Genomic DNA, 26,060 nt, shown 5'->3' with positions numbered 1-26,060 from the left:
CGCGTCGATAGCCAGCTTATAATATAGGCCAGTGACTGTGATAAATTATTTGGTGCTCTTAGAAAAGAGTTTTGCACAGCCTATAGTATAACCTTCGTTAGTGAGTCTGAACTTCTAGAAATATTGTCAGTAACTAATAAAAAACAATACTTACATGCCATAATCCATTGCACGCTTGATAAAATAACAATTACATTTGTCAAATATAAAAATTCGAAGGCAGTGGTTTTGTTTAGAATTTCGCGCAAAGCTATTCGAGGGCTATCTGCGCTAGCCGTCCCTAATTTAGCAACGTATGACTAGAGGGAAGGCAGCTAATCATCACTACCCACCGTCAACTCTTGGGCTACTCTTTTATCAACGAATAGTTGGATTGCCCGTCACATTATAACGCCCCCACGGCTAAAAGGACGGGCATGTTTGGTGCGACGGGGATTCGAACCCGCAACCCTCGGACTACGAGTCGAACGCTTTAACCCACCTGGCCATGCCGGGGCCTTCTTTCAGTGACTCTGCCAATCGTTAATAACTTAATCAGAATACCAGATAACTAAAATATTACATAAAATGTTCGCGGTAAACTGTTTTTCACATTATTGTTGAAATAACTGCCTGTTAACTTCAAAAGTTAGGGGTTTATTTTGTTGAATTACAAAATATATCTTAGTTATATTCAACACAACACAAAGGGAAAGAGTGGTTCGACGGCTTGAGACATCTTGAATGTAAGTGGAAAAAATAATTCCTGTTTGACACATCTTGAACAAGCCCCGGCATGGCCAGGAGATTAGGGCGCTTGACTCGTAATCTGAGAATCGCGGGTTCAAATCCCCATCACAACAAACATGGTCGCCCATTCAGCCGTGGGGGTATTAAAATATTTCGGTCGATCTCACTTTTCGTTGGTAAAAGAGTAGCTCAAGAGTCTTTCCTCAGTCTTACACTGCTAAATTAAAGACGTCTAGAGCAGATAACCCTCGTGTAGCTTTACGCGAAATTCAATACAAACAAACACATCTTGAATGTAATTGGGAACATATAATTCCTGCTTTAAAATTTTTAAATGGACGTTTATATGCTGATGAGCTGATAAGTAATTTACAAGTTTCGAAAGAAAACAATCTTATTGTATTCTTCAACACCCATATATTTAAAACTGGGCTGCGTGGTGTTGAAGAGAGAACTTACTATTGTATTTCAAAGGTTGTTTGCTGAGAACTTACTATTGTATTTCAAAGGTTGTTTGCTTCTTCTCTTCAGCTATGAACTAAACAAATTTATAAATACACTGGTGGCCAAAATCTTAAGGCCAATGAACGTAAAGTAAAATTATGAATTTTGCGTTGTTAGATTCAACCATTTATTTGAGTGGAGCTTCGAAAGATGAAAATAAGAAAAGGGAAAATAAAATAAGAAACTTTTTTTATAATTTAATAGGGAAAATGTGAACACTATGAAATTAGCCTAAATACAAGCTTGTCAAAAGTTTAAGACCGTACTGAAAGAAAGCGTTAATCGGTAAACGCGTAACGAAATTTAGTCATTTGTGTTCAAGCATTATCGTTGTCAACATCTTCCACTGACATCTCCTGTGTTACAATGGATAAAAACATAGCAAAGGCTAAAACGTTGACAGAGTTTGAACGTAGCACAATTGTCGAGCTGCAAAACCAATGTCTCTCTCAACGTGCCATCGCTGGTGAGATTGGGCGTAGTAAAACTGCTGTTGCAAATTTCTTAAGACCCTGAGGGATATGGAACGAGAAGTTCAAGTGGTCGACCCAACAAAATTTCGCCGGCGTCGAGCAGGAGGATTCGACGGGTTGTCTGGCAAGACACTAGCCGATCGTCGAACCAGATTAGGGCCCTTACGAACGCAGAATGCAGCTCAAGAACAATAGGACGGCATCTACGAGAGAAAGGCTTTAAAAACCGTAAACGTCTTCAAAAGCCACACCTCCTTCCACATCAGGAAACACCACGGTTAAACTTTGCTGAGAAGCACCAAACATGGGACGTAGAAGAGTGGACGAAGGTTTTGTTCTCTGATGAAAAAGCTTTAACCTGGATGGTCCAGATGGATTCCAACGTTACTGGCACGATAAAGATATCCCACCAGAGACATTTTCTACACGATACAGTGGAGGAGGTTCCATCATGATCTGGGGTGCTTTTTCCTTCCATGTAACAATGAATCTTCAGGTTATACAGGGGCGTCAAACAGCAGCTGGCTACATTGGCATGTTGGAGAGAGCATTCTTATTGACTGAAGGCCCTCACTTGTGTGGAAATGACTGGATCATTCAGTAGGACAGCGCTGCAATCCACAATGCCCGCAGGACAAAGGACTTTTTCATGGCGAATAACGTGATTCGTTTGGACCATCCAGCGTGTTCGCCCACACTGAACCCCATTGAAAATGTTTAAGGGTGGATGGTAAGAGAAGTCTATAGAAATGGACGTCAATTCCAAACAATGCACGATCTTCGTGAAGCCATCTTCACCACTTGGAATAACATTCCAGCCAGCCTTCTGCAAACGCTTATATCGACCATGCCAAAGCAAATGTTTGCAGTTATTTGCAATGACGACCGCGCAACTCACTACTGAGACCTCTTGTTGAGCATTTCCTACCCTGTTTAGGACTTCTGTTTGGTATGGTCTTAAACTTTTGACCAGCTAGTATTTAGGCTAATTTCATAGTGTTCACATTTTCCCTATTAAATTATAAAAAAAGTTTCTTATTTTATTTTCCCTTTTCTTATTTTCATCTTTCAAAGCTCTACTCAAATAAATGGTTGAGTCTAACAACGCAAAGTGCATATTTTTTCTTTATGTTCATTGACCTTAAGATTTTGGCCAGCGTTGTAACAAGAAACTGCATACGTACAAATCTTTAGCACTAAGTAATGATGAAATAAGTTGTGAGTATGCTACTTAAAGACATTAGTGCACAATCCAAGTCTCTTAAACACGTGAACTGTACGCATTCCAAACAAGTGAGTAAATTTATCTTCAAATTTAGAGGCCCAGCATGGCCAGGTGGGTTAAGGCGTTCGACTCGTAATCTGAGGGTTGCGAGTTCGAATCCCCGTCTCACCAAATATGCTTGCCCTTTCAGCCGTGAGGGCGTTATAATGTTACGGTCAATCCCACTGTTCATTGGTAAAAAAGTAGCCCAAGAGTTAGCGGTGGGTAGTGATGACTAGCTGCCTTCCCTCTAGTCTTACATTGCTAAATTAGAGATGGCTAGCGCAGATAGCCCTCGAGTAGATTTGCACGAAATTAAATTAAAAAATCTTAAATTACAGTCTAAATTCGACAAGTTCATTTGTGGCTCTTAATACAAATAATTATTTACACAAAGTAATAATTGACGTATCTATCTTGGAACTGTTAAGAACTCTTCACTCTGTTACCTCCTTCATCGTGGGACGTGTGAAAGGATGTGAGCAATACTTATGAACGGTTTTCTTCAACAATATATCTTTCACAACAAATGTTTCGCACTGAAGTTTTATAACCATTTTTTTTACCTACTATAAATATCAACAAAAACATTTTCTCTTATTGTAAAACATATAACCGGAAGTTAAGTGTATGACTTCTTGAAAAGATTTCTCGCAGTTGTTGGCGAGGTTCATCACGTAAGTAATAACAATAAAATCAAAAAAACAACTTATAAATTAGCCCTCGTTTCAACTCGGAGCGAATATTTGAAGCTTTGCGGTTTTGTTTGTTGTTGTTGTTTTTTTGGAGGGGGTGGCGTGAAAAGAATCGCGTAATGGCACAACGGGTGTTTTCAAGGTAAAAAATTATACTGTAATAGCACAACGAGTGTATTTTGAAGGTAGAAAAGAATCACATAATTGCACAGTAGTCGAGTTTTGAGAGTAAACAAAAAAAAATAATTAACTCAATAGCATAGTGGGTCAGTTGTGCTTCTGATTTTGTTCCGTAACTATTTGGTTCAACTTACTTAACAATTTGATTAATAGCAAGAAATTTTTAGCCCTAACTTCAGAATCTTAAACACTAAAACTAATACTTCCCTAAAAATATCTCGGTTGCCAAAAAATGTTTTATTTCAGTTGTTTATGGTTTGTGTGTGTGTGTTTTGTTATAGCTAAGCCACATCGGGCTATTTGCTCTGTCCACGGACGTAATCGAACCACTGATTTTAGTGTTGTAAATCCGACGACTTACCTCTGTCCCACGAGGTTATTTTTTTAATGGGTAATCAAAAACAACTCTTTATATTACTAGTATACTGACTTTTCATGTTAAAATAAAGAAGTTTATTATAAGAAAGATGCAATACTCGTCATATAAGACTTTCTCTCATCTTCTGCATAAAATTCCTATGTTATCGGAAAGTAACATGTATCCAAGTGTTCATTCCAGTATAAATACAAATTACCAAGCTTTTGATTTGTCACCAGTCCTAAAAGTAACTTAACACAAGATAATAAACATGGTGAAAAATAAAATTCAACTCCAGCATGAAGTTATGACTTGTTAATATAAGACGGTTCATTAAAGTAATAATTACAATATCCTTAGTACAAGTACAATATTACTAATTATCTGTAATTAGTTAAATACAATTTTCTTTGGTATCTCTTATAAAGATTATAATGCATTGTTTCATCAGCTTAATTTTGGCGACCGTAAGAGACTTTTGTTAGGCCTAAGTGCATAAACTCAACGAATGCAAACAATCTTTTGTAAAGACTTTTGTTAGGCCTAAGTGCATAAATTCAACGAATGCAAACAATCTTTTGTAAAGATTTTTGTTAGGCTTAAGTGCGTAAATTCAACCAATGAAAACAATCTTTTGTAAAAGACTTTTATTAGGCCTGTTGTTAGGCCTAAGTGCATAAACTCAACCAATGCAAAAAATCTTTAAAACGAATGTAACACTGAAAACATAATTCGAAATTAATAAACACTAGATATATTAAACATTCCAACGAAAACTTGTAATAAAAGTAACTCCAAAGATAAAAAGAGAATATTTTAGCAAAGGAACTCAAAAAGATTATTAATTACAAATATATATGACCGAAAATGTAAAGAAAGTACATGTATTCAATGCTATAATAAATGTACCTAATGTTTTCTTAACTGTTTGGTTGTATGCCAGTAACACTTTTCCAAATCATCTAATGGCGTCTGGTTCAACTTGTTGAAAATGTCACTCTTCCAGAGCTCAAATGATTTAGTTTTGTCAAAATTAGGTCACAAGTCAATATCATAATTAGGTTTCTTTTCCTTAGGTCTGTTTTATCGATAATTGGGAGGGGGTGTTCAGAGGGGAGAAACGGTTGAACAGATTATCTTGTACTAGAAAGTTAGAACAACTTGTATGTCCTTAGGAGGTGGAAGGAAATGCCGTCGACTTATTTTTCAATTGTGCCACATTTTGATTACACCAACTTGGAGCTAACTGTGCTGCCTAGATATGATGTTAACACCAATCCTTTTTTAGCCATGTTAACATGTATACTGTTATACTTGCTTTACTTATCTATGATGATCTGTTTCATTTAGTCCATATTATCATTTTCGTCAGTTTGTTACCTTGACTTCAGTGATCTATAATCTTCAAGCCCACTTCATCCACTCAACATGGTATCATATTTACTATGAGAGATGTCTCGAGGTCTAAGGCAAGAGAGTAGGTGTTCTCTAGAAATTACAAAGTTTCATTGTGATAAAAAGGGGGTGACTGAAAGATGTTTTAACATGTGAAAAGTCCAATGAAAATTACAACCAATGAGTAATATTGGTTAGTACGTATTTTGTATTTGTCGCGAAGCTACACAGAGTTTAAAATGAGGCAAGTGTCTTGTTGTGTCACGTAAATTCAACAGTAATTGTTCAGCTCCAAAACGCACAGTTCTATCATGTCCCATCTATTTACCTTAACCTGTAATTAATAATATAGCTTACAATATGTTAAAGGAAAAGCATCTTTGTATTCATTCGTTCAGCAATAACACGAAATTACCAGCAGAAAAGATGTTTTAGTATTTTTCACGTGATGTTGAATTTACTATAAGTTGAAGTACCTGATGATTACCATGACCTTTGGTGACCAATTAGAACACTCGAACATTTGTCCACATCGGAGAACTTTGAAAATGAATAATACGTCTTTTAATGAATTTCATAGAAAAGTGAAAATAATAATATTAATTTTGCTGTTAGACGGCTTTGTATATATATACATATATATGCTCTATTATTATCTTAAGAGGGAGTTATCACTGTTATGCATTAATTCATACACTTGCCACATATTAATTTGAACGAAAAACTATACAGGTTTTTATTTTAATTATAACTTCGATTTTCACAGGACGGTGAGGTCGCAACTGATGGGAATTATATTTCAAAGTAGTGCTAACGTAACCTTGATGTTTCAAGTTCTTAAGAATTGCCATTTCTCGTAAAATGCTCTTAGTGCATATCCTTACAAAGGAAGTATTTCCGACAAGTCTAAAAAAAACCAACTTCTAAACGTCAAATGCAAATTATTGTGTTAGTTTCCATCTGACACCACCTCCTTTGCTTACGTCACAAGATAGATTTCTGTTGTAACAACGATGCTGTAAACATTCATGATCACGTGACCCGTGTACTGGCGGACAAAACGAAGGTCGTCCAACGAGCTGTTCTGGCAATGCTTCAAGGTTTTATAATTTTGGGAGACAAAAAAAAAAAATAATAATAATAATAATAATCGGTGTGCTATTATTTATTTTATCATGCATCCAGTGATGTCGTGTCTTGATAGGTGACGCACAATGTATAATAAAGGAGACTGAGTTTGGAAGTCAAAGTATGTCGTCGCTTCTGGTGACACAATGATCACTTATGGTAAAAACGTGTTTCAGCACACGAGAAACAGTCGCCTGTTTAAGTGATTATCTCGGGGTATACACAAAACAAATCACCATGCACGTATTGTAATAGCAAATTAAACAGAAATTACAAACAAATATTAAACTAAGATAAACAAACATTAGTTTAAAATATAATGTACCGGTTCTTAGAAATGTATAGAGTAATTAAATAATTGTTCTCAAATACACTCATTATACAAACATTAGTTTAAATGTACTTTTCAGTACACAAGCTTTTGGTCTTAGGCCTACATCAGACGATATACCGAAATGCCAATTAAAGCTTCAAGCCGTTTCGTTTTGAATTTAAATTTATTAAGTGTGTTTATAGCAACTGTTCATTTATTTTATTTTTGTACAGCATATCTACAATGGAACTTCAAAGATCAAATGTTACGTAACTATTCATATTATTAGTTTGTGTTCTCGTTTGAATCGGAACCTTTTTTAATTTCTGGTTTGACAAAATATTTTCTTTTATAATCACGACATTTTTACCTGTTTTAACACGTGAAATTGTATTTCACAACTAGAAGGTTTGAGAACTTTGGATACGTTATATTAAACCGCTTTGAATATGCAAATCAGGAAGTCACGTGGCAACAGCGTGTGAAAAAATCACAGTGGAATGAAATGTATGGGAACTATCTTTTGGCATTGTTTGGCGTTCATAGTTAATGTAATATCCCAAAGAGATTAATTGCTTTTTAGAAAAGTTATATAACAGTTAATTTCGATGCAAAATACTTGTGCATTCATGTCATAAATATATGTTGAGCTAAGGATTTATTATTTCTAAGATTGAGACATCATTGTACGTAACGTCATTGGGAAACAAAATAATTTGGATCAACTTGAGACACCGGGGCAATCCAGAAAGAGACCTGCGACAGGTCTTGTTCCTACAACACAATCAAGAAGGATTTCCTTATTGAAAACGACACATTTCCCGACTACACAAGTTGCTTCCAAGACAAATCTGTTCAACAGTATTATAACTTCAGCAGCTTGAGAGTGAAACGGGTATTTATACAGTACTGTATAGAGACATGCCTGTCAAGTCACTTATGAATTTCTGCGTGATTGGGCTATTGAAATAGTCGCTAGGGAAATGTCGCCTTTGTTCACTAGATGAGATATGGAAAGCCTACAAGGGTGAGATGTTGTAATTTCTATACGATAATCTTACAACTGAGTGTTTTGGAACGAAAACCTCGCTGCAGAATGATTGTCAAGATGCATGTCGTTAAACAGAACATTCTATTGTAACCGCGTGGTGAGGCCCTAAATCTCTCTTATATAACGTAGTAAAGCTCAGTATAATTGTTGATATGCGTATAGAAACATCATATAAATTGTACAAATTAAAGCTTGTGTACCTTGTTGATGGCATAGGATAAATTTAACTGTTGATTTGTGTTTCTAAATCTTCATGGTATTATTTTAAAGTTGTAACTAAAGTATAAATAAGGAAATCCAAATTAATTAAATAGAAAAAAAATATCATAAACCATATCTATATGGACTGATGGTTTCAAATTATTATTTTACACATAGTTTATCACTTTGTTTTTAATGAATTTCTTTTGCACTTTAATGAAAAATAAGGTACAATGTAAACCTTATGGTATTGCCAACTAATAAATGGTATTTTATTGTATATCTTCGTTTTAGTATATATTAAAATGTTGACGTTTTTATCTCTTTCTGGCCCGGCATGGCCAAGCGTGTTAAGGCGTGCGACTCGTAATCTGAGGGTTGCGGGTTCGCATCCCCGTCGCGCCAAACATGTTCGCCCTTTCAGCCGTAAGGGTGTTATAAAGTGATGGTCAATCCCACTATTCCTTGGTAAAAGAGTAGCCCAAGAGTTGGCGGTGGGCGGTGATGACTAGCTGCCTTCCCTCTCGTCTTACACTGCTAAATTAGGGACGGCTAGCACAAATAGCCCTCGAGTAGTTTTGTGCGAAATTCAAAACAAACAAATTATCTCTTTCTAGCGGGCAACAGTTAATTATAAATTGCCTGCAGTCATCATTCACTTACAGAATACAATGATTTTATTCACATGAATAAGACAGGCTTCTCTGGTATGCCGTAAATTAGGCCTAATATTAAACCGTTTTTGTTTTGTTTTCTAAGGATCAACAGTCACTTTTGAGTTAGCTTGTGTATTCAAGACACTCTGAAACATAGATGTTAAATTAGTTATTATTCTATTATGGTTGAGATAAGATAATACTATAATTAGGAAGTTTACAACTAGTTTTAAAAATTTAAGATACTTTTTGAAACCGCTTTGTTCATTAATATAGACCATTAGTCTTAACAGCCTGAAGATAGATTCATATGTTGGTGTAGTAATCCCACAATTTCGAATGTAATAAAGCTGTTATCAATGTGTGTGTTATATTTCTTTAAGTAGTGTGCATAGTGTAAAAGGCTGCCAGAAATAAATCACGGTATCTGACTATTTTTCCAGCTCCTGAAGGTGGCTCTGATGACGATCAAGTTTTGATTGTCCAAAGTGTTGATCTCTCTGTGTCTGAAAATGCCAATAATCATTACACCAGCGAGTACGACTTGGTCCAGAAAGAGTCACCAAAACCTGTTTTGCGTCGAGGGTTTCCTTTCAAGGTTAAGATAACGTTCAACAGAGCTTACAACGATGAAAAAGACGCCGTTTGTCTTGTTTTCAGTTTGAAAGGTGAATATGAGTGGAATGTATAGCGTTAGGTTCAGAACTATTTATGTGGATTTTCAATATTTTGCACCATGGTACTTCATGATGTAACAAAAATCTATATAATTTACTCGGTTCACTAATGAACATTACTTATTTATGCCTAACAGATGTTAGTAAAATAAATATTTTCATTATTTTAACAGAATGTACTAATTGATACAGATGGATTAAGAGATTCGTATTTCTAGCACGTTAACGTGTTCATAATCCTTCATGTTAATATTATAAGATTTTTTATTACATATTTAATTGAAGAGCAGTTTATTCAAAATGAAATTTTATTTTAATTATGAAGAAGTGAAAATTCTCAAAATGGGTGATCAGTGTGTTATAATTAGTTCTAATCATTTTAGAATTTGCATGATTGCATACAGACAAACATTTGAACAGAATTTGAACCTCTATTGTTTTATTTTTTTCCTCCCTGTATTTAAAGTTGACATTTGTAGTGAGCTGGAAAAACGTTTACCTGTTTAGACTTTTCTTAGCTGGCCTTGAACTTATAGCTGGAATTTGCTGATATACGAACTAATATCACTTGGATAATTGCGTATTTTTAACTTTTCTAAATGTTCCAGGAGCGACAAATCCCACTTATGCTCAAGGCACAATGATCGTTGCACCAGTGGTACCTGCTGACAGCGATGTGCTGCCATCTGATGGCTGGCAAGCGAAACTGATATTCATAGAAAACTGTTCCATCACTTTGGAGGTATGATTACCAAATAAGCTTGAGTTATGAACCAACTTCTGATTTCTAACATCAATACCGAATAATTAAATACACAATATCTCATTGGAATTGAAAACAAGTTGAGTTAATTTTAAGAACTGATTAAAACAGATTATTAAATTAGCCTTGCATTCTGATGTACTTTCTAATCCCTCGTTTTATATTCAACTTTCCTATAATCTGGTATTTAATTATTTTATTAAATAATAATTAAAAATATATACAACAAATTATTTAATTTATCGTACGAAGCTTCGTAACAGCGAACCTGGTGAGGAAATTCTCAAGTGTAACGAAATTACTGTTAACGAGATAAATGTAAATAAAATTCTTTTATTTTTTTCACCCAGTGTGGTTAAGGACATCTTGCAGTAAACTGACAATGTGTACGCTGGTTATAGTCTAATGTTGATGGTATCTTCAAACACATCGCATAAGGGAACGCATGAAGCGGTTTATTTTTAGAGTCAATATATATCTTCGATGTACATGTGTGTGTACGTATATAAACGTTTCTCACTCGTTCCATCACAGACCTGATGGAGTTCTGTGACCTAGATTCCTTAGTCGGAGCCAGGTCACCGACCCACCAGTAGTTTCTTTTTAATAAGCTTCCGAGACTCCTACCTCGTGACATCATCCAAACTGGTACGAAAAGCAAACTTTAAAACGTTGCTAAACCTAAAAGTAACACTACAGTCCCCGTGTTCTTCAGTTCAACTAGCATCTATCAAACTATGTATTGGCGTTGATGGGTCAATACATGCACGAACTCATTATTTCGTGAAATTAATGAGGTCAGAATCACAGTTCATGAGTTGAGAATGAATTGTGCCAAGCGTTAAACTTAGTTATCCTAATTTCTTACCACTATGAAAGCGAGGTTAGATGTAATGTTCTTTACACGTGTGCTCCAAGGAATGAATTTTGAATTAAACGAAAGCTCCATGAATAACAATTTTTACGGTCAGTTCTACAACGTAAGAAGTTATGACAACTTTCTCGAAACATCTGAGTCGGAAAACAACAAATGTCTTGCAATTCTTCGTTAGAATTTTAAAAACAATTAAACGTGGTGTGTTTAATTATATGTTTTTAATTATACTTTAACTAAATAAATTTTATTTGTTGGCATAATCTACGAACAACTAGGGACCATTTTATATCAAATTTATTCAAAAACCAGGCATAAAAACTGAGGTCTATACTATGTAAAAACTACACTGACAAACACCACACCAACATTATTTATAAAATACAATGTGATAACTGCCACGACTTCTATATTGGAGAAACAAGTAGAAAAATGGAAACCAGATTCGAAGAACATAAAAAGTCACCTTCACACGTTTTCGAACACTGCAAGTCAAATAAACACAACATAACCATAGAAAACACTCAAATACTAAATAAAGAAACAAACATAAACAAACGCAAAATTAAAGAAGCCTGACTTATACAACAACTTAAACCCAAAATAAACCAATATAAAGGAACGCCTTTATACCTATATTAAATATAATAAAATAAAATTATATATTCAAACATCTAACACCGCCCTCTACATTCCGACGCTCAGTTACACAACCCCTTCCAAACATGTGGTCAGCTTCCGGTCAGTTACCTCTTTCTTTGTGAACCTGACGATGACCGAAGAAGGTCAAAACGTTGTTCTCTCTTCTACGTAAAACACTTTCTCAACCCAAACGAGCCGTTTTTGCATATATATTCCTAGGGACCATTCTGTTCTTGAAGGTTGTCCCTGTACACACATCACTAAGAAAACGGAAACATTTCAAATTAACCCACAATAATTACTCCTAATAATCTGTTACCCCTTTGTAAACTTATTTGTTCTTACAAGATAACACTTCCACATTTAGAATCTTCTAAGTATCCCTTCCCTTAAACCTTTCCAGTAAATAAATATACTTTTTTTTTTTCAGATAAACAGACACGAACAATACACAGTATTGCTAGTGAGGCCTGACTAGTAATTTGAATATAGATATAATTACGTCTCTTGGCCTATAATTAGATCGTTTATAAATACACACAAAAATTCCAATACGTGTACCATCAGTAGCACAGCATTGCTAATGGCTTTAGTGAATTATCCATCACCATGTCAGTATATTTTTTTCAGACATGCTGTTAAACGGATTCTATTCGTTATCTAAATTATAATAAACTAAATGCGATACCTTAAGTTTATTAATGAATAAAGGCTATTTACCAGATATTTTCAACTTACCAGCTGGTCAAAGTCACTTTATAGTTCGACATCAATACATTTATAAATACCCAAGGATTCAATGTTGTTAGCAAACTTCACTAGTCGTGCCCCCTATCGATATCATTATTGAAAATAAGAAAACTCAAATGTCACTTATTAATTCTAAAGCACACTACTAGTAACAGAATCATGTTTTTAGCTGGATCCATTGATGACAACTATATTAATGACAACTATTTGCTTTATCACATTCAACAGCCTTACGACCCAACTTGAATACTTCCTCGACCCTCACTGATGTGATATCTAATCTTCTGAACATTAAATCTTAAACATATAAACATGCACAGTTCAAACCCTTTCTGTCATCCAAACAACGAGTGATATCGTCGAACAAACTCAAGTTAAATAAGACAATATTTCTTTTGGTAACTGCGTGTTTCCATTCATTTATAATACTATATTTTGCTAAATCGTTAAGAAAAAAAAAATGTTTGCTCGTATTAAATTTTCTCTCACTATTAACACGTGAGACTAACTGGCCTGTAATTTTTCAAGACAAATCTTAATGTCCAGTTTAAAAATAGATGTAATATTCTTTACCCTCCAGTCCCTAGGAACTTGCCCATTGGGCCCGGCATGGCCAAGCGTGTTAAGACGTCCGACTCGTAATCCGAGGGTCGAGGGTTCGAATCCAGGTTGCACCAAACATGCTCGCCCTTTCAGCCGTGGGGACGTTATAATGTTACGGTCAATCCCACTATTCGTCGGCAAAAGAGTAGCCCAAGAGTTGGCGGTGGATGGTGATGAGTAGCTGCCTTCCCTCTACTCTTTCACTGTTAAATTAGGGACGGTTAGCGCAAATAGCCCTCGTGTAACTTTGGGCGAAATTCAAAACAAATAAACGAACCCTTGATTTAGCGGAAACTCCGAGAGCTACTAACTCGTTAAATATGGATACAGCACAGATAATTATATGTGTAATTATGTGTTTAACAGCAAACACACTTTTACTTCATTATACGATTTAGAAGTTTGGCACAGGCTACCCTTCCTTTTATAATCTCCGTGAATTTCTAGCAATAATACCCAACTTAACTCGGGTATCATATATTTTTTCCACTTTTTAGTTTGCAATGCTAAAACTCTTACATTTTTTATTTACATGCTATTAGACCAAGCGGGGTTTATAGTGCTAGTATGTGGGTCTGTGGGTTCACCATTTCGGTTTCTCTCTTGTTGCTGAATTAAAGCAAAATGAGGTCACACTTTGGGACTGTGAGTAAATTGTAAGGGTGACCCAATATTCGGTCATATAACAGTTACCCAAGAATTTGCGGCGGGTACTGTTGACCAGCTGCTTTTCATTTAGTCTATTCAAGTATTGCCGTTCAGTGGTTTAGCGGCAAGTCTGAGAACGTAAAATGCTGAAAACAGGATTTCGATATTCGTTGAGTACAACACAGATAGCCCATTATAAAAATAAACAATGCGTTAAATATTATTTGTAATATATTAAATACTACAATAATAGTATTATAATCAGTAATAGCATATACATTATGCATTAAATATCTGAAAAATAACAATTGTTTTGTCGATCTATTAGTTAAATTAATTATGTGAAAATACAAATTAAGTATTTATCTGCTGTGCTACTTTAGGCCTAATATATTTACATAAGCCTAGAAACTTAAAAATTTTGAATTCTGAGCTAATATGCGTGAAAGTGTAAATTATGTTCTCTAAATTTTAGCGATAACAAACTCATCAGTATAGAACTTTCTTTTTTGTGAATTACTTACTCTAGGTTTTAGTAGTGATAGAATAAATAAATACGTTACGATTGCATTCTAATATCCACTTTCTTTTGATACATTTCCGAAAAATACCAGAAAATTAATAATTGTTTAATGATTAAGCCTATTATTCAGCAAAATACTACATCAGACTTAAGAGTTGTAGGCCTAGCCAGCATTTAACGGATTATAACTCTAACGTGTATGGATTTAGATTGTAGGATATGCCCAGTTTGAATTTTTAAAATATTCGTTATATGTATAACCAATTATTCTGACGTTAATACTTATTTGAAAGTTGTGTCCTTTAGGTAAAAAGGTTTAGTTATAATCTTCCATAACGACTTAAGAGGTCCAACAGAGTAACCTTTTCCAAGCCTATTTTGAAACTCTAAATCTGAATTGTAGTAATAATTTAGCTTCGAAAAGTTAGGCATAAGCAGTAATTAACGGAACCTAGGTTTTAATTAGCTGAAATTAGAATTTATTTAGTTTGGGTGGAAAAAAAAAGATAAGTACAAAAATTTAAATAACCTGAACTTAAAATATGCTTGGTTTGAATTTTAAAAACTGACCTGAAATATGATTACCCTAGCTGACATTTTTCGGTCATCTCGTCGGAGCCTTCTATCAGCAATACAAAGTCATTTATCTGTGGGATACTGCTTTAATATAGGTATCTAGGCGACAATAATGACACTAATTGGCATCTAGTATTAAAGTTATTAACCGTATAGAAGTTATGATGAATAATCGAATTTCAAAGTTTTAAGGTTTATCTTAATTGAATAATCAAAAAAACATTTGAATATTTGTAACTATGTAACATATATAATGTTACATATAATGATAAATATAAGGAAAATAAAATTATAGAAATTATATAGTAGAATAAATTGTTCATGCTTCAAAAATACATTATAGAATTAAACGTTTAATTTTACACAAAAACCGCGAGAAATAATGTTTTGTCTTCGGTAAATGGCGCTCATGAGATAGCCGTTGTTTTAACTACACTCACTGCCTTCTGTTAGGATATTAATAGCTTCTTCTTGTACATATATTTTTTTTCTCCAGAAAATTTGTTATGTGGTCGTTTTCCTTAATGTGAAAACCTGTAACTGAGTTTATAGCACAGCCCTTAACACCTATTTGGTTTTCTCTGAACTTTATCTGTAGCGGGCATTGTGTTTCCTCAATGTATTGTTTATTATTCTTGCATTAAATTCTGTGAAACCAGGGATTTTATCTTCGCAACACTGTTGCGTGGCGTAGGATGTCTTAAGAAACGTACAGTGGCGTAAATTTATTTATCATCACAGTCGACAGTTAAAACCATAGTAACTGTACAAATACTTGGAGAACCTAATGCAGTATTACCAACTGACTAGAAAAATATAATGTTTAATTCTATTAAACCATGGTATCTTTTGTATTCTCAAAACAGCCCAAAAATAGTAAATATGAACACTATTTATAGGAAATTAATCAGAATATCTATGCCAGTTTGAAATAAGTATACTTTGTCATGATACATTACTATCAGATCTATTATATTTGTAAACACTGCATTTTTTATCTAGTATCCCTTAAGAATTAGAAAGGCTTAATTTTCATATCACTTTCACTTTCAATAACTAAACATCTTTCCAGGTCCATTTCAATATTTTCTGTATCACATTCAAGAATGTTGTTAATATCTTCTCTTTATAAACACAGATGAGAAAATTTAAAATCTCTCTCATCTCGTATTTCTACCAATTGACATTTTAAAAGGACTCAATCCCCATTTTAATACTATGCTTACCTTTTAACATATATGAAAAACTTTGCTGTTTTAACTTTAACGGGCTTACTTTTTCCAATAAGTATTTGTAACCTATAGAATGGTAAATTTGTTATCCTGTCTGTTAGCTTGGACTTCCTGAACATCTGTGTGTGTGTGTGTGTACGATTTATTTCTTTTATAGCTCTAGTAAAGAATACACTATAACATTTCTAATACACCAATAAAGTATTAAACTTAAATAATTAGCAATAAATTAGTATTTGCAATAAATAAATAACGATATTGACAAAGAGATATTGTAATCATTGTTTGATTAACAAAACAAAAACTTCGTCATTGTTTTATCTACACGTGTCTTTTGTTGTCGTTCTTTCTCTGTGGTTTATGGCAAGAAGATGAAATAATCTCTTGACCTTTATTACTTATTGTATTGCTACTAATGTAAATTAATCCAGATACATATTGAATGGAATGAACTGGTGGTTGCATGTTTGGTGATACTTTGGTGTTGGTCTTGAGGAACTTGTAACTCTGGGACAAATTTACTTACTTCGTGTGAGGCCTTGGCTGAAATTAAGCAGTGAATTAACTGTCGTCCTGTGGAAGATGATCACAATAGATAACGTTTAACTTGTACCAACTGCTCTTCTGTATTATGATTTGTTATACTTTAGATAAAATGTCTTTATTACCTTGTACACTCATCATTGTTGTTCCTGAAAGTTCAGCCTCTGGTGGTCTGTATGTTACATGGTGGATACATTTTCTTTGTTGTACACTGTAAAGTTATTCGGAATTAATTTAATATCGCCTCTATATTTCCGCGTGAAATTAATTATCAAAATCCACTTTTATCAAATGCCCATCTTGTGTAGAAGAGTTTACCATGGTGAGAGTGACTTCTGTCTTTTATTTTGCTGTAACTTTATGCCAATTTTCTCTTTGCATCAATCTATCTTCTTTCTACATCTTTCACAGCTTACTGGGCCCGGCATGGCCAAGCGTGTTAAGGCGTGCGACTCGTAATCTGAGGGTCGCGCCAAATATGCTCGCCCTTTCAGCCGTGGGGGCGTTATAATGTTACGGTCAATCCTGTTATTCGTTGGTAAAAGAGTAACTCAACAGTTGGCGGTGGGTGGTGATGACTAGCTGCCTTCCCTCTAGTCTTACACTGCTAAATTAGGGACGGCTAGCACAGATAGTCCTCGAGTCGGTTTGTGCGAATTCAAAAAAAAACCAAAAAACAACTTAATCGAATGGAAACATTTTACATCATGCCATCAATTGCAAGGCAAAACGTGTTCCACGATATATCGTGGACTAGAACATTTTAAAACACTTCGATTTGCAGTCCAGTATGCAATCCATTGGACCATGATCTTTCTAAGCCTATAAAACTTGCTAATCGTTTTTATACATTTATCTCTGATGCATCTTTATTTCTTAATATTTATAAATGATTTTTTTTTTCCAGGAATACTTTCATTTTCTTCAAAATAGTTCCTAAAACATTTGTGTCCACAAACTTAAATTCAAACTGGGTCTAATATGTATTTTCTAATTATTCACTCCCTTGTCATAATGTTAATACTACTGAAAATTATTGTGTTTCGATAATTTAAAATAAATTGACTTGTATACATTTCTGTACGTTAGGTTTCCTCCATTCCTAGCGCCATTGTAGGAGAGTGGAATTTTGACATCGATACCAAACTGAAGTCAGCAAAGGATGTAGAATCCCAGACCTTGCGTTATTCCGTGAAGGACTCCTTTTTTCTTATCTTCAACCCTTGGTGTAAACGTGAGTTATTTTATTTCATAACGATACATTTTCAGCACTATATTCAAACCACCTACTTTTAAATTTTTTGGTACGAAAATTTTTTAACAGTGAGGATCTTGAGGGCCTACACTCTCAGAAAAAAACTAAAATCCAGAATTAATTTTCTGCTTTTGGGGAAAATTCTGAGAAATTTTAGAAAGCTTCAAAAATTACATTGGTAATAATTAAGTCCAAAAGAAACTAGTTGTTGTAAAGTTTTCATAACTGTTGTAAAATTATTCATCCATCGAGTAACAAATATTGTAGTTAAAGCACAAACAAATATTAAGTTAAATACTTGTCGAGAGCACTAAGTTTTTTTTATGTAGTAATAAAATAATAAAATATTTTAAGCATTAACTGCGCCCTCTTTATTCATCATGTTTTCTACACCAAAAAAAAACAAAAACGTATAGGGCCTTAGAGTGGTTTCCGGTTCTCGTATTATGAACATGCAGATATAAGTGAACCTGTCCGTATTATTTTTTGAGAGTCGTAAAGCACTTAAAAGAAAGATACAATTCGTAACCTAAAAATTAATGTTCAACTTCGAGTATAAGTTAATTTTTTATGCAATATGCTCTATTTTCTTATGTAAAGTCAGTTAACCTGTAGAGAAGATTACTTGTTTAGAATTAATTTGAAATGGTATGATAACTGAATCCGAGTTTTAAAACTAATAGTCAGGTTTGAAGCTCAATAAACATAAAGTAGTGTAGAATATTTAAATAGAATTCTTACATTTAATTGTATAATCACCAATTATATACAGGTAGAATCATTCTTCGTTCATAGTTTATTACACTTCAAACATTTTTTTCTATCGCGAATAACAATGATAAAATGTATAATGTTTATAACACTGATGTAATAAGCTGGTGACGAAGTGTGTCTTTGTTTAGGCCTGAGAAAAGTGATTAACAAATCACTTGATTGTTAACTTTTCTTGGTTAGTTTCGTATTCGATGAATTGAAGTGAATGTGATACAGTGAGAAAGTTAACATTTTAAAGCTATCTAATATAACCACGAGTTGCGTTTTTGAACACTTACAATAAAAATTTAGCAATCTGTATTTATTGGTGTCTCAAGGTGGTTTGTAGAAAGTACTGTTATGTACATATGTGGGAGAAGTGGATGACGGGTACTCGTTTTCAAGAAAACTTAAGGTAAAATATATTCATTGCAGAGACATTACAACGAAACGAAAGAATTGAGGGCAGGATGTTTTTTTAGCTATATAATTTTTATTTATGTATATACATTGCCGGTATGTCATACCACCATTTTGTTTTTCTTACCTGAATGCATACCAGTGCAAAGTGCCCCACTTTAACCGTTGATGTTCGTCAAATTGTCTCGCTGTTTTAAATGGCTACATGTAGAGGGCGTAAAAATTCATCCTTTTCGCAGTCTTTGATCTTTTTGAAGAAATAACGATATTTTCATAGTTTGTTTTCCATGTGCAACCCTATATAGCTCCATCATTTTAATTCTATAAGTGTTTCAATTAATAAAGGAATGCTCCCCCAGAAGTAAATGTTATACGAATATATTTTGTTTTTTATTGGATAAAACTTAAAATACTTTTAAAGTACTCGTATCTCTCTCGCCTTCTTTCTTTGTCTTTGTACAATATTTTGGTTCTTCACGATTATTTGGGTTAAAAGGCCTGTTGGACTCCTAAATTGGTTCTATTCTAGAGGACACGGTGTACGTGAGTGACCCGGAATGGAGAAAGGAGTACGTGTTGAACGAAAGTGGACTTATTTGGCGTGGGAGCCATAACCGGCTCAGACCATGTGTATGGAACTTCGGGCAGGTATACATTAGAAAGGAAAACCTATTAATTCAGTAAATAATTTAAGTATTTGTATTCAATAAGTGTTAGTTTTAACAATTGTACTTGAATCACGAAACGTTGGCTTTTTTTTTCTCGAAAAAATTCGTTTCCGTGCCTTCACTTTTTATATTTCGACTCGTAATCCGAGGGTCGCGGGTTCGAATCCCGATCGTACCAAACATGCTCGCCCTTTCAGCCGTGGGGGCGTTATAACGTGACGGTCAATCCCACTATTCGTTGGTAAAAGAGTAGCCCAAGAGTTGACGGTGGGTGGTGATGAATAAGTGACTTCCCGCTAGTCTTACACTGCTAAATTAGGGACAGCTAGCGCAGATAGCCCTTGAGTATTTGGAAAGACGAAAACAATGTTTGTGAATAACTTCCAACAATGTTATGACTTACAAATAATGTAGTTGAATTTTTCACTTAAGGATGTTTATTAATATGTTTTCCAAGATTAAATTCATTGTCACGAAACGGTGAAGATAAGTAGATAACGGAAATTATTGTCTTTATCTTACGGATGTACAAGCAAAAGTATCCGTCCCCCAGTGACGGGAAAATTTTAAATTAATCTATAAAATTATATTATTTCATCAACTTTAAAAAAAAAAAGTTAATTGTGTGGCACTTTTGGTTTCACTCACAAATTTAGCTCTGAGTGACTTATAACTCCTCCTACTGCGAAAAATAATTGTTGAGCATTTTAGTCACGCTAAGAGCTGTCAAAGAATAACATTTAGTAAATCTACACCTTAAGTCTTTAACTTACGTCACGTTTTGAATTGTGGGTAATTTCTAACAACTTAGTGTTGAATATCCTGCACGCAAAATAAAGTTTTCATCAATTTTGTTCTCGCGTCATTTCAAAAGTGAATGTTGAGTATTGTCTGCGTGCACAGCTTTTCAAACAGATGAGGATGAACACTTGATTATACATCGCGGTTTACAATATATAGATAAATACACGAAATTTTAATGTTCTTAGAAGTACAGTTAGAAAGTTAAACCTTTATTCAGTTCTACCCTGTACGCCCCCCCCCAACGGGTTAGTGGCAAAAGTTTAGACTTACAAAGGTAAGAATTGGGGGTCCGACTCTTCCACGCAGATAATCTGTTGTGTGACAATGCGCTACAACAGTTAACCCCCCATTTAAACCAGTATGGAATTCATATAATTGTGCGAAATAAACTGTAGTTGCAGCTGAAGTTAGTTTTAAACATTTACTGTCGTTTAAAGTTATACTGTGGCAGACGGACTGTCTAGCAAATAATGAGTGGTTAATTATTTATAATTTACAGTATAACATATAGTTTATTACTGCACTCTAACCAATATTATATATAAAATAACGTGTGATAATGTTATTAACCTGTTCAGTGCCGCAGACGAGTTAACTCGTCCAAGCCGATCGGTAACACAGTGCCACGGACGAGTTAATTCGTTCTCAATAACACCTAACTTCAACGCTAGATTTCAGCACCATACATGCATTTGACCTACTTACATATTGTTTCACTTTCGATCCAAAATGGCGTCACGAAAAAGGTTACAAAATGAAGAAGCATTAGAGTTGTATTGTAGCAGCTGAAATACTTGGCAGTCAACAGGTTAAACGCATCTACTTCTTTCTAACAACAGTGTATGTGATCAACACTAAAATTCTCACTTTCCTTTTTATCTTTCCAAAAGTTCGAAGAAAATATTCTGGAGTGTTGTTGTTATCTATTGAGTCACGTGGGAAAACTCAGTACTGTTGGATGTGCTGATCCAGTTCGTGTTGTCCGCCATGTCAGTTCTGTGGTAAGTTAATTTCAGTTGCACGATTTTATTTTAATATTTGTAACTAAAATGATTACTGAACAGAACAAGAGCAGAACGGTTCAAGATTTCGTTTCACAGAACAGGACCACAAAATAACAAATTTTGTATTTTTATTCTCAGATACCATCGTTTCCCCAAAAGAAAAACAAACTCTTAAAAAAACAAAACAAGTAAAATTAACCTTCATAAAGCCTGGGGGGAAAAATTGGGGCAAACTAAAAAGGCGAGTTAAAAGCTTTACGTCCAAATTACCCGTAGCTATAATTTTGAAGATGACACTTCCAAGGGAGAGATTCATGAGTTTAACCACTGGTCATTCGGACTTAAAGCTTTGAACCAATGTTTGTTAAATAATATATATAATATTTTAAAATAACATTCTGTTTCAACGTGCATAAAAAAACGAACAAAATAAAATCTTTTAGACAGTTTTCAAAGCATAAGAATGGAGAAATAACTTGTAATGTACTTTAGCCATGACACAGAAGCACCTTATCCAAGGGAGGAAGACATATTTAAATAAACCCATTTTGTATCAGATACACGTATTGAATCAACAAGCTGTTTGACATTGTTTTAACGTTAATGACTCCTTATGGAACACATCGGCTACACGGATATATTGAAAGACTCCAGGGATCTAACACAGCTGTCAATGATTTTGAGCTTTTGACGAAAGGGTGGGACACTAGTCAAGAGTTCTCACCTTCTATACGGCTACACTTAATCAGCAAGAATATTTGTTGCTAACAACACGTATATTTATCCATCTAATTTTTTTTCAGTTGGTCATTTAAAAGTACTAACTGTTCAAAACCCAGAGCAGGAAAGTACTGAGACAAGATATTTGTTATTCGTAAATATTTTAACGAAGTCCATGAGGTACAGTTTGAAATTTAGTACGTTTTAAATATATGAGAACTAAAACAACAAAGACAAGTTGTAGATGACATAAACGCATTGATATAAAACTTCTAGGTTAACTCTCCTGACGACAATGGTGTCCTCGTTGGTAACTGGTCAGGAGATTATGGTGGGGGTCAATCACCTACTTCCTGGGGAGGTAGTGTGGCGATACTTCAACAGTTTTTCAAGAACAAGAAACCAGTGAAATATGGGCAATGTTGGGTTTTTTCAGGTGTCTTTACAACAGGTAAGTTGGAAGAATTCCTAATCATACAAGAGTGTATTTAAATCGGGAACTACACTTGATGTCCAAGAACAATCATTTTACGCTTCCAACTATTAATCAGCTTATAAAAACAATTGGGATATTTTGCACTAACTTTAAAGAAGCCAGTATTGAATCCTTAAATAGTTTTATTAGCAGAGATATCGAAAACATTTTGTGGCAGGATTTATTGAGAAACGTGACTTTTTATACATAAATACGGTAGCTTGAACGTACAAGTAAATAGTATGGTATTCAACTCTTCTATTTGCTTTTGTTTTTTTTGCTGTACAAAATTCGTTTGTATAAATACAAACGTTTGTAAACACGCACACGTATGGTATCGTATCTTAGAACGGCTGTTTCCACGGTTTTTGTAGCTGTGGAACAACCAATTATTTGTTTATTCAGGATAAACTAGTAGTTGAATATCACACAAAACTATTTTTTGCATTGTTATGCCTCTAACGTTAACAAATGAATGAGATGATTGTTGATGAGGACTGTGTTTTAATTATCTTCACTTCCAGTCTGTAGATCTCTCGGGATCCCAGCCAGAAGCATCACAAACTTCTCTTCAGCCCACGACACCCACAACAGCCTCACCATTGATTACTTCTTTGATGACGAGGGTGAGCCGATTGAGAGGCTGAATATTGACTCAATCTGGTGAGTGTAGCTGACAAATACGCTAGCTAAACGAAGCTTTAAAACTGGGAAGTTAGTACAAAAGAAGTTGTGCCCAGTGTAGCATCAGAAATCATATTTAACTATAATATTTCGGTACACCTGTAATCTTATACACTGACCTTAACAGCAATAAACCGTATTAGCAGTTAGAGAACTGATAGGTGTTTTTTTTTGTATGGACAACCTACCTTGTAAGTTTGTCTTTAGACAATCTTTCCATTGTACCTGTGTATCTTCTTCAGGTTTGAAGACTTCCATAGTCTCGTTGGTATAATTCTTAGCAAACTGTAACTGGAAAGTTAGAAATGTTTATTTCTTACCTAATATTGTAGTAAAAATGTAAAAACCCGTGGGAAATCAGTTGTTTAAAGCTACTTTTGCTCCTTCCTCAGTGGCTCAGCATCCAGTCTGCAGACTTAAAATGCTAAAAAATTGGGTTTCGATTCCCGTGAGAGGGAAGCACATTGACCCCTTTTGTCGCTTTGAGCTTAACAAATCAAACTATTAACCAATTTCTTAATCATGGCATAGAATGGCTAAAAGTTGATTAAACAGCTTCTGATTCGTTTCAACAGAATTTGGTGGTACGTGTGTTAGTGAAGCTGAGAGGCTTCATATTCCACAGAAGATGAATAAACTGGGAAAATTTTTACGTAACGGTATAATTTCTCTTCCCAAAAATGATGGCCAGGATCTCGAGTTTGAAATGAAACACATTCAACATTTTAACCTTTTGTTTACACACAAACTTATTCCCTTTGTGAGTTTTTTCAACTGTTAAATATCTATTCAACAGATGGCGTTTTTTAAAATTAACATGATGAATTAAATCTCATTTCGAAGCATGTTAATTTATTATTATTATTATCATTTATAAATAACAATTTAACAAATATACATGGTTCTCTCAGAAGCACGCACCGGTAGGCTTGTAACACACAATGTGAATCTTGATCACTTGTGGTGGGCTATGGGCAAATCTTGGACAGCCCATTCTTCACTTTTTTGCATTATAATAAACAGACAAACTCTCGCAGAGTAGATTTTAGTTATTTAGCGAATATTAAGTATTGACGAGTGTCGATAACAAAAGTGAAAGTAATGTCGTGTTCTCTTTGTAGCCCACCTCTGTCTAAGTGTCATCTATGTTGGGTCAAGGGTTTGATTCCCACTAACGAACATTCTCGCCCTTTCACTGTTGGGGACGTTATAACGCAACGGTCAATTCCACTATTAGTTGGTAAGGTGTACACTGCGGTTAGCAGTGGTTCCTACTGACTAGTAGCTTTTTCTTCTATTCTACGTCTTTCTAAATCATAGGCGGCTGGCGCAAGTACCTCTCGAATAGCTTTGCGTGAAATTCAACAAAACACGCGTTACAAACCGTCAAGCGGATGCTAATAACATTCTAAATATTGTTTTTCAGGCCTAATTTGGTATTCAAAACTTGATAGTGTCTGAAGACATCTGCAGGAACCTTTTTACGCTTACTCAAGGAAATCAAGAGGATCCTTACCATCGAATGGAAGGAGGAAATGGCACTAGGCTTGCGAAATTTGATAGTATTTGTTTAAACCAGTCATGGAATGTGCTGACTTCTGATGGTAGTGCCATCTCGTGGACACTTGTTTGATAAATGTTTATTGAAATTCTTTGATGGTTTCCGACTCTCGAAATGGCTCATATTTTATTGATACTTTTTCGCACCCTAGTGTGCTGTTTTAATGGAATCCATTTGAGAAATTTCAAAGGAAGCCATAGCAGTCGTCAAGATCTGTAGAATTTATTTAATTTTTTATACTATACTTTTAAAACATCAGAACAACTTCTGTATCTGTTCGAGGAAACAGCTTGTACTCAAACCAGAAATTTACAGTTGACCACTAAAGAAATGACCGACAAGGCTTACGACATAGGAATGCCCTCAGCATATTGAAACATTAAAGAACTTGTGGTCATTAGTAGCATTCATTCAGTATCAAATGTACTATCGTAACGATCTCTGACAGTTTTTGAAATGTGGATCCAATGCAAAGTAGTAACATGAAGCTCGTACACCACTAGTTCTTTCCCAAGCACGTGTTAAATTTTAGATTTCTTGTTAAGATCTGTGAAAATTCTTCTAATTGTGTGGACGTTAATATCACGTAAGTTAACGTGACAAAATTAAAAACATCACAGATTTTTCTCTCTAACACAACCGTTAAATTTAATATCAATACAACTCCACCTGGTGGTGAAACATTATATAGTAAATGTTTTTTATTAAACGAAAAACTACACAATGGATATCTGTGCTATCTATGGGTATCGAAACCGAATTTCTGGCGTTCATAAGCCTGTTCACTAAACTATGCGGAGTTTCGATAAAACAATTACGTATATCAAATCATGTGTGATTTAAGGTCATGGTATTGTGGGCTTAAATGTATCATAGTACCACAATAAATAGCTGTGGCCTTCAATTTTCTTATTTTTACATTGGGTTGCGAATTTAAA

The 26,060-nt window shown here is 34.5% G+C and overlaps 1 protein-coding gene across 1 annotated transcript in view; it reads left to right on the top strand.

The window, feature by feature from the left end:
* The window catches only part of LOC143246980 (annulin-like), a 56,508-nt gene that overhangs the window by 19,194 nt on the left and 11,254 nt on the right, over window positions 1–26,060 (top strand). Inside the window, exons 2-8 of the mRNA XM_076494260.1 lie at window positions 9,391–9,615; window positions 10,233–10,366; window positions 17,868–18,012; window positions 19,736–19,854; window positions 21,569–21,679; window positions 22,679–22,853; window positions 23,402–23,540. Coding sequence (XP_076350375.1) covers window positions 9,391–9,615; window positions 10,233–10,366; window positions 17,868–18,012; window positions 19,736–19,854; window positions 21,569–21,679; window positions 22,679–22,853; window positions 23,402–23,540 — 1,048 coding nt within the window. The remainder of the gene's footprint in view (window positions 1–9,390; window positions 9,616–10,232; window positions 10,367–17,867; window positions 18,013–19,735; window positions 19,855–21,568; window positions 21,680–22,678; window positions 22,854–23,401; window positions 23,541–26,060) is intronic.

The sequence above is a fragment of the Tachypleus tridentatus genome, chromosome 3 (assembly GCF_004210375.1).
Source record: "Tachypleus tridentatus isolate NWPU-2018 chromosome 3, ASM421037v1, whole genome shotgun sequence".
Lineage (NCBI taxonomy): Eukaryota > Metazoa > Arthropoda > Merostomata > Xiphosura > Limulidae > Tachypleus > Tachypleus tridentatus.
Note: the sequence above shows the minus strand (reverse complement) of the source record. Positions and strands in the feature narration are given on the sequence as shown.